General features: G+C 43.2%; 1 protein-coding gene across 1 annotated transcript in view; it reads left to right on the forward strand.

Annotated features, from left to right (window-relative positions):
• Window positions 1-9,772, forward strand: part of GABRG3 (gamma-aminobutyric acid (GABA) A receptor, gamma 3) — a 577,857-nt gene that overhangs the window by 54,947 nt on the left and 513,138 nt on the right. The window contains exon 5 of the mRNA XM_011981497.1: window positions 2,113-2,180. Coding sequence (XP_011836887.1) covers window positions 2,113-2,180 — 68 coding nt within the window. The remainder of the gene's footprint in view (window positions 1-2,112; window positions 2,181-9,772) is intronic.

Genomic DNA, 9,772 nt, shown 5'->3' on the forward strand with positions numbered 1-9,772 from the left:
CACTATTCTAGTGCTTCTACTGTCAGAGCCACTATTCTAGTGCTTCGTTCACGTTAGAGCCACTATTCTAGTGCTTCGTTCACGTTAGCATGACGCTGCTTAAAAGAGCATCTACGGGCACGGTGGCCCACGCCTGTATTCCCAGCACTTTGGGAGGCCGAGGTGGGCAGATCACTTGAGGTCAGGAGTTCGAGACCAACGTGGCTAACATGGTGAAACCTTATCTCTGCTAAAAATGCAAAATTAGCTGGGTGTGGTGGCAGGCGCCTGTAATCCCAGCTACTTGGAAGACTAAGTCGGGAGAATCGCTTGAACCTGGGAGGTGGGGTTGCGGTGAGCTGAGATTGCGCCATTGCACTCCACCATGGGAGACAAAGCAAGACCCTGTCTCAAAGAAAGAAGCTTCTACTAAAAGCTCTTCATTTTCCTTGGCATTTTGCGAGTGTGTGTGTGTGTGTGTGTGTGTGTACACTTATTGCAAACTCTTATCTCTTACACCCTTCATTGCACTGTTGCACTTACTACGTTTGCTGCTTCTCACTGCAAGCAGTTAAGGCTTTATGTTTGTTGGTTCTTTTAATCTAATGATATAAAAAGCTCTGGAAGCCCAAAGTCTAATAACTTGTATGAAACAACCAGAAAACTCTCTTGCTGAAAGTAGGTCTGTAACCAACTGACTTAACACCCTTTGGTATAGCACAATCAAAGGTTCTGCAGTGTTTGGAGATGGAACACTTGTTGAATCCAATAATTTGAAGAAAGATGCTACGTAATTTCCATAGTAGTTAGCAAAGCTTAGTTTAAACTAAAGAATACTCCTTTTATGAAACTTAAGCACTATATATTTAGTGCGTGGAATTGTGTTGGGGCATTTTCCAAAATGCCAACAGCTCTTGCAGCTCACATGACTTGGCTGTACTGACAGACGTTGTAGGAGTTGGTTCAAATTCATTATCATTGCTTTCATTACGTGAAGGTCTGGGGATCGCTGCCCAGGGCACAGACCAGTGGATGTGCAATTTTACAAGAGACTAAGAGCTCAGAGCTGCCATTCATTGTTTCAGAAGTAGAGTGTGGAATTCCATTTGTGAATGTTGAGTCCTTCAGCACAATTGAAGGAAACGCATTGACATAATTGCATAGACGTCACTCTTGTTTCTATAGAAACGGTCTGTATCATGGGGAGAGGTTCAGGAGTCTTGTTCATATTCCTCCTGGGCAGAAATTTTCTGGAATTGGCTCTGCCCCATCCTTTGTCAGTCACTGAGTGCAGACTGAAGGGAATGTCCTCCTTTCAGAGGACACCAGCCTCCGACTCAGAGGTCCGTGGACTCAGCTGTCTCATGATCAGGCTTGCTCAGTTCTTTTGCTGCCATAAAAACAGAAACTGGTTTCCCTTAAAGCCAAATAAGCTAGGGCAGCCTCTGACAAAAGGCATTAGAGAGATCAACCTGTGATTATATAAATGTTATGCCTTCATAGTTGAAACAGTAATTGTTTGACTTACTAACATTCCGTTGTGTTTTGAGTTGGATTTAAACTCTGTGATGTCTGTGCGTATATGTATCTTTAAGTCATATTGATAACAATAAATAATATTTCTCATTTTTAATTGGTGTATAGACTCACCAGAATGTTGCCTTGAGTTGCTTTGCTTTGGAAGGATAGCTAGACAGCTACGTGGTGGACACATAACCCAACAACGTTACTGACATTGCTCCTGTCTTGTGTCGAGCTTTATAGCAAAACTTTGACATTAAATTACTCCTGCAGTAGCTCACCGTGTATCTCCTATCTTTGCCATAAAAATCAGCAAGTAATGTTACGGTATATCTTTATAGTCTTCTATGACTGGCAACTTGCAGTGTATAAATATTCTATTTTCCTGGAACTGAAAAGATACAAGTAAGAATCTCTCGTCCTTGGAGACTTTTGAAAAGAAAGGCAGGCAGGGCTTGAATTATAATTACAAGAGAAGTCCCAAAGAAAGCCCTGCCCATGTGTGTTTCCAACATGTCCTTGTGTTGCTACGTATGAGACTTTGGGACTTGAATATGCTCCCCTGTCTTTCTCCGGCACGAAGTATTAACATCCATGTATTTTTCTCCACAGTAAAACCGACCGTAATTGACGTTGACATTTATGTTAACAGCATTGGCCCCGTGTCATCAATAAACATGGTAAGAAGCTCCTTTATTTTCTGATCTAACGGCTGTTGCACATCTTCTTGTTACATTCTCGTTGTGGATTTCTGTTTGAGATTTATCATGCAGGTTTAAAATTCACACTGACTTCTTAAATCTGTAGCACTTATTGGAATATTGAAAGTGGTAAAAAAAAAAAAATGAAGAAATAGAGCTTGTGACAGTAGTACATTTCCACTTTTAGTTTCTTCTTTCATGATCCAAGAGACCTGTCTTGTATAGTGTTTCTTAGGAAAGGATTCTAGATCACTCAGATTTTACTTTCGTCTTCAGTTTGGACTTTGAGAGTAAATAAACTGCCTCTGCATTTCAGTATGGGATCAAATATGTGCTTTCCCCGAGTAGGCTATTCCCACAGGCTTATAAGCAAATTAAGCTCAAGAACTATTGAATGTGAAAGAAGTCCTTCCCTGTGCGAAAGTGCCTGGCCATGAAGCAAGTGTGGGGATATTGGAATACGCTGGGGTGAGAGCCTTCCCTGGTGGGCTGAAGGCCACAGTCCACCTGCCAGCGAAGGGTTACTAGGAGTCCCTAGGATCCCCGAGCAGGCCTGGCAATTGCAGCCCGAAGCGTTATCAGGAACTGCCGCCTGCAGAGGTCCTGCCTGTGCTCTGTGGTGCACATTTGCTCCTGATCCGGGGAGACATATGAGGCCGAGGGAGGGGAATTGCCAAAATGCTGACTTAAATGTCTTCTTTTCATTGCAGTGTTCTGTGGATGGAAATAACCCCTCCAAAATTAGTAGCAAAATCATTTCTTTTCATTGCCAGATTTTAAAAGTGTTCTTTTCTCTGGTGATATAAGGGTTCCATGCAGGGGTAAAGTTATATTTATGGGTGATTCACTTAAAAAATCTCCATATCATCCCTAAACTGGAGCAAAGAAGTGGAATGGATAAAGGAGAATTATTTCACACAACCTATGTGCTGCAGATGGCTGTATATTAAAATCAAGTTGTGGATGTAATATTCCCTTTTCCTGATACACCATTATTCAGTTGACTGCATAGAGTAACCCTTTCTTATGTATGTTTCTTGTGCTGGAGTTTTATTTTCTTGCATTTGTTCCACAGCCGTGTATTCAACACCTTTATGTCTAACATGTATCTATGTTTAACACTCGAAGAAGAAGTGCCTTCCTGGATATATGGTTACAGAATTATTTCAGGAATAGTCAATTGCATTTGCACATAGAGGGATTTTCATGCAGGTCTTTAGCTTTAGAATTTACTTTGTGCCTTGTGTTAGGCTTTGTTATTGGAATCGACGGGAATTTTCGTGTGGAAATCACGGGCTGTGGAGAAGGAGCATAGTGAATGACAGGTTCCTTCAGGGTGATATGGCTGCAGGAGTGGAAGGGGACGTCTCCAGGGAGGTCCTCTTCATCTGAAACTTGATGGATAGGCGAGAGTTTGCCATGTGGGATAGAGTGTGAAGGTCCTTGGTGACGCAGGAGGACAGACTGCATCACACAGCTGGGGAAGAGGGAGTGGTGTGTGGAGAGATGCCTGGAGGGGCACACAGAGGGAGCCGTGACCGAGGCCCTGAAGCTGCAGTTGATAGTCGGACCTCAGCCTTCTCTCCGTCCAAAACAGATCCCTGCATTTGGAAACCCTGAAAACCTTTTCCCATCAGAGATCTGAGCAGGTCATATTTCATGAGATTGGTTCAAATCCAGCCCGGGTGCGTTGGCTCACGCCTGTAATCCCAGCACTTTGGGAGGCTGAGACAGGTGGATCATGAGGTCAGGAGTTCGAGACCAGCCTGGTCAACATGGTGAAACCCCGTCTCTACTAAAAATACAAAAAATTAGCTGGGCATGATGGTGGGCACCTGTAGTCTCAGCTACTCAGGAGGCTGAAGCAGAAGAATCACTTGAACCCAGGAGGCGGAGGTTGCAGTGAGCCAAGATTGAGCCACTGCACTCCAGCCTGGGTGACAGAGCTAGATTCCATCTTAAAAAAAAAAAATCAATAAGATCACTAGTCAGACCCCTCTCTCCCTTAAAAACAAAAACTACACGATGACACAGAGCTCATATTAGGGACTTGAAATCATGAACTCTGATCCTTCCCTGTGGGGCGAGAAACGACCTTAGAATGGCCGGGGGCATCGTAAGCCCTGGGCCCCAGAGAAGAGCACGTGTGCAGCAGCGTCCTGCTCATCCGGAGGCTGACACAGCAGGTTTCCCAGGCTGAGCTGTGGCAGGATGTGGAGTAGAAAGCTTTCTTCTATTAACTGTCTCATTTGTAAAACTTGCCCTGAATATTTTGAAACATCGTGTAGTCCAGTTGGTTTTCTTCCTAGCATGGCTCTCTACCCTACTGGAGAGGTGGGGAGCCAGTGTGGCTGCCTGCTCCTGTGTGAGTCGGAAGCAGCTGACGCTTGCAGCCCTGGGGAAGCCGAATGCTAACGAGTGCTTTCCTCTGCAAACAGCGCCGAGGCTGTAGTCAGTGCTCAGCAGGGATGGCACTGTCTGGACCATTCTGGAGTCTGACTTCCTGAGGAAGACATAGCATACTACTAGCCTACCTTGGCTCAGCAAAGCATAGAGGGCAGGCAAGGATTTGTTTAAAATGCACACACACAGGCACACATACACGTATGCGTGCACACATGCAGCACACGCACACACACAGGCACACACACGCTAGCACATTCACAGGTTTAATTCCCATGTTCTCCTTGCGCGAGTTGCTCTGTGTCTCTCTCTGTTCCTTCACACACATTTGCCATGCGACCCATGTGAAGGCCCCGTGCTGGGTGAAGGTGAGACATGATGAACCAAGGCCTGCTTTGGTGGGGCGAGTCTGTGGATGGGCTGAGTGCCAGAGTGGAGGTAGGTTCCCTTCTAAGCAGCCTGGATGGAGCTGGCAGGCTCTGGCTGGCCTGGGGGAAGTTTCAAAGCCCTCAGGAGGCGGGGGCCTCGGGGACCACTTCTGGAAGAACCTTTGCACTGGGAACGCTTTGCTGGGAGACCGGAATGATAAGGGCATCTCACATTGCCGAGTGCATCGCATAGACCCGCTGTGTCTGTGAAACCAAACAACATAATTTTCAAAGAAGTAAAGGACTTAAAAATGAAACGCAGATCTTAGAAAAAACAATAAAAATGCAAAAGTAGAGAACTGACTGTGTAGGTGGGTATTGGGGATTGAGTTAGCCATAAAAAGGAATATAAGAAAGACTAAAACAAGTGAAGACACAAGATGGGAAGAAGCACACGCTAGAGATGCAGACAGGGTTTCAGGATGTAAATTTGTGTTGGTTTGACCACAAAGGCAAAGCCTGGTAAAATTATGGCTTCTTGTCCACATAGTCATTTAACAATCAATGAAACAGGGAGCAATGACTATTTCATCTTCTCCTTCCTCCTCTTCCTCCTCCTTCTCTCACACTTTCTGCTTTTTATTGATATTGTGAACACTGAAGATTCTGCCTCAGACATTCCTTCTGCTGAGTGGAAATGAAGTTGCATCTCAATCTATTGTTTGATAGTTTATCTTTGTCTTGTTTATGCTGGAGCTGTGTATGCTTTTTCTAGTTATGGAGATTAGAAGCGGGACCGGGGAATACTCCTTTACATGAAGCTCTCATAGCCCTCTGCCTTTGTCGCTGCCGCACACCTCGATGTGCGGCATTCGTCATAGAAAGTGTCCGTGGTTTGTTTCCACACGGGAAGGCTGCGTGCAAGGGAGCTTGTGAGTTTGTTTTTGAGAATATCCACTTCAAGCAGCCTTTTAGGAAAGCGAAGAAGAAAACCAGCATTCTGACACTTACTCTGTGCTGTTGACCCCAAATCCTTTAGTCTTGACAGGACCACAGTGGAGACGGTATTGACCTTTCTGCTTGTGTCCAGTAAGCGGAAGCTTGTGGTGGAGATCTTAGGGCAAGGTTCTGAGTGTGACCTGCTTGGCAGCAAAGCCCTGGCTTCGTTTCCTAGTCCACGTGGACACACAGCAGCTGGACGTACCTGTAGGGTCCCAGCCTTAGCATGGAACTCAAGACACAAAGGGCTCAGTGTGATCCAGTGTTAGGATTGCTTTTCTGTGTTTTTTTTTAAGAATTAAATTAATAAATTTTATTTTTTGAGCATTTTTAGGTTTACATAAAAATTGAGCAGAAAGTAGAGTTCCCCCCTATATTTTCCTCTACACACACACACACACACACACACACACACCACGTTATTGTTAACATCATGAATTAGTGTATTGTGTTTGTTACAATAAATGAATGCACCTTAATCCATCTTTATCATCCAAAGCCTATGGTTTACATTAAGATTCACTCTTGGTGTTGTTTTACAGATTTCGGCAAATGTGTAATGCTGTGTATCTGCCCCTGTAGTATCTTACAGAGTAGTGTCACTGCCCTTGAATTCTCTGTGCTCCAGCTGTTTATCCCTTCCTCTCCCCAGATACTGGCAACCACTGATATTTTTACTGGTTCCATAGTTTTGCTTTTTCCAAAATGTCGTATACTTCAAATTATACAGTAGGCAGCCTTGTAAGATGGCTTTTTCCCTTCATTTAAAAAAGTACTGATACTAATTCATCTGAGGAAATCTAAGACTTGTAGTGAGTCAGTGTGATGTGACTACAACGTGACCATATGTGACTAGAAATTAATGGGATGGCTCTGTGGATTGGGGGACAGGTCCAACATCACCACGATATGTTCCATTATATGATACGTAACCTACACATTTGAAACTTAAAAGATGACATGCAGCCAGAGAAATCATAAGAGAACACATGAAGCCTCTCAAACCTTATCTCTGCTCCATTCCACTTGTGGCTGAAAGCTTTAGGAAGTGAAGCCAGGACACCAAGTCCTGATTAAGGCCTGTGGAAGATAAATTCCATTTGGTCATTACTGGAGGATGAGCTATTGCTTTGTGGAACTCTTTTGGAGTTATCTAAACTCAGGAAAGTTTAAAATAAGTGACAGCTAAAGCACTATGGTGCTCCCGACCTTGTTTTGTTTTTCTTTGCATTTCTCCTGCATAAAGTTCATAGCAGTTTTTGCATCTGTAGTTTGATGCCTTTCATCAGTGTTTGATAAAGAATGGACATTATATCTTAAAATATTGTTTTGGCACCATTCTAGGACTCTGGTCATGTGAAGGTTACATGCTTCTCCCAGGACCCACTTGCTTTTATGCTTGTGCTATTTTTTTTCTTCCTTTGCACTCTGTCTTTCAGCATACAAAGTCACTCTTCATCTCTGTCCTGTGATCTTTTAAAGCTGTCTATTGAGTTCTTGATTTCAATTACTATATTTTCAGTTCCAAAATTTTAATTTGATTCTTTCTAATGTATGTCAGTTCTCTGGTGAGATTCTCCATCTTGCAATCTGTTTTCTGGAACACATTAACCATGAAGTCCCTGCTGCCGTCTCTGGTTCCATTTCTAATGTCTGTTTTCTTGCTTCTTTCTGTTACTTGGTATGCCTGATATATTATCTGTTTGTATTGCTGGAAAGGAATATCTGAGACTGGGTAATTTATACAGAAAAGCGGTGTATTTGGTTCACAGTTCTGCTGGCTGTACAAGTGTTGCACCAGCCTCTGCTTCTGATGAGAGCGTCAGGAAGCATCCAATCATGGCAGAGGTGAAGGGGGAGCCAGCTTGTCAGTGGTGAGAAGGAGCAAGAGAGAGAGGGAGGAGGTGCCAGGCTCTTTTAAACAACTAGATCTCTTGTGAACTAACAGTGAGAACTCACTCATTACCATGAGGACAGCACCAAGCCATTCATGAGGGATCCATGTCTATGACCCAAACACCGCCCACCAGGCCCCACATCCAACAAGGGAATCACATTTTAACATGAGATTTGGAGGGGATGAAACATCCAAACCATATCACCTGGCGATTTTCATTGTGTACAGAGACTTGTAGAGGTGTTGGGTGGTTTTCCCTTGCCTCTCTGGAGGTCTGAGCTGGCACGGGGCTGGCCTGCAGTCTTGCTGAGGCTCCACTGGGCTCTGGTTCCCCCACCTTTCTGCATAGCTCCCCAGAGATCCCAGCTGAGGGCCTGGAATGTGTCAACACCAAAAAAATGCTGAAAATACAGCCCTTCTTTTTAAGCCATTTTTACAATTGTTTTTAAACCTCTTATGTTGTACAACTTAGTCAGGAAATGTGTCGAGGACATAACCAGCGTTGGTTGGGTTTCTTCTGACATTCATATTCCCTGAAATTGTAGTCCCTCCTTTTTTGACTCCTTGGCCAGTTTTTTCCTCAAGCTCTCCTGAGTTCTTTATTCTCTCTGTCCAGGTTTTCACATTACGTACCTTGTCAGAAGAAGACAAGTTCTGGGGGGAAGTGGCATGCAGGAAAAGTTTACCATGGTTAGCCTGCTGCCTCTGTTTGTGGGTTCTTCAAATGGATTTTTGCTTAGCTTTCTCACTAGCTCTTAGTGAGAGTGCCAGTCTACTGCGAGCTGTCCCATCCTAGCCATGCATCACCGGTTTGGAAATTTAAGTTTAGGTGGAATAAGGGTTGATTCTGGATAGCTAGCAAGGAAGTAGGTTGGAGCAGAGTCAAAGCAGATACAATCTGACTGGGAGACTTTTGTTGTTGTTGCTTTGGTAACCTCCTCAACTGCCTTCAGATTAGCAAATAAGAGGATTTTCTAGGGTCCAGTGTTTTCAGGTTTTTCCTATAAAAAAATGAGGCTTTGAAGGACACTAAAGGATATTAATTTTGTATTTCTTTTAGCAATATTAGCTTTAGATGAAAAAAGCATGTGGTCCTTACCAGTTGTTTAAGAGAATGGTCTTATATGTGGTTTTAATATTATTTTATGCAATTAAAACTATTTCATTTTCCACTTGAAAAGTGAAAAAATCTTATTGCTGTCACAGATTTTTTTTGTAGTTTTATGCATTAATATAGTATATAGTAGATGTTCAAAAAGGATTGTTGTTGCTATTCTTGCTATTATATTACATCCTGTAAATTTTGTGAAACTTTCAGTTTTGTGTCATCCATGAATTCTCCCCTCTGGGTTCTACCTCTTTGCTATTCACAAGTGTGGCCTTTGGACCTGAGGAATTGGCATTACCGGCAAGCTTGTTAGAAATGCAGAGAATTGTGCCAAACCCCAAATCTCCTTGAATCAGAATCTGCATTTTAACAGAATCTCCAGATCATTGTCATCCACCTTAAACTCTGAGAGATACCATCTAACTCACCATGACTTCTCAATATGAAAAGCATACACAAGTCACCCTGCATGAAAACATATATGCCTGTTTTGGTGCCTTAATTTGATGTTTTCTGTTCCTGAAAAGCATACATCTCCTCTGACTTTGTGGATCTCCTGTCATCCTCTCTCTGCAGAGTTAGAGAATAGTCCGTCACTGAAGAATTCAGGCCACGCATGTCACTCAGGGCCAGTTTTCTTAATGCTCTCCTTTTATCTTGGGTCAAATTAAGAACTCTGCCCATGGCCACATGGTCAGTGTGTTATTTATTTTATTTTAAAAAAGAAGTGAAAAATAATACCTTTGCACATTAAGTGTGTGTGTTCAAGATTTGGTTCATCCCTGGAAGAATAACT

The sequence above is a fragment of the Mandrillus leucophaeus genome, unplaced genomic scaffold (assembly GCF_000951045.1).
Source record: "Mandrillus leucophaeus isolate KB7577 unplaced genomic scaffold, Mleu.le_1.0 Scaffold227, whole genome shotgun sequence".
Lineage (NCBI taxonomy): Eukaryota > Metazoa > Chordata > Mammalia > Primates > Cercopithecidae > Mandrillus > Mandrillus leucophaeus.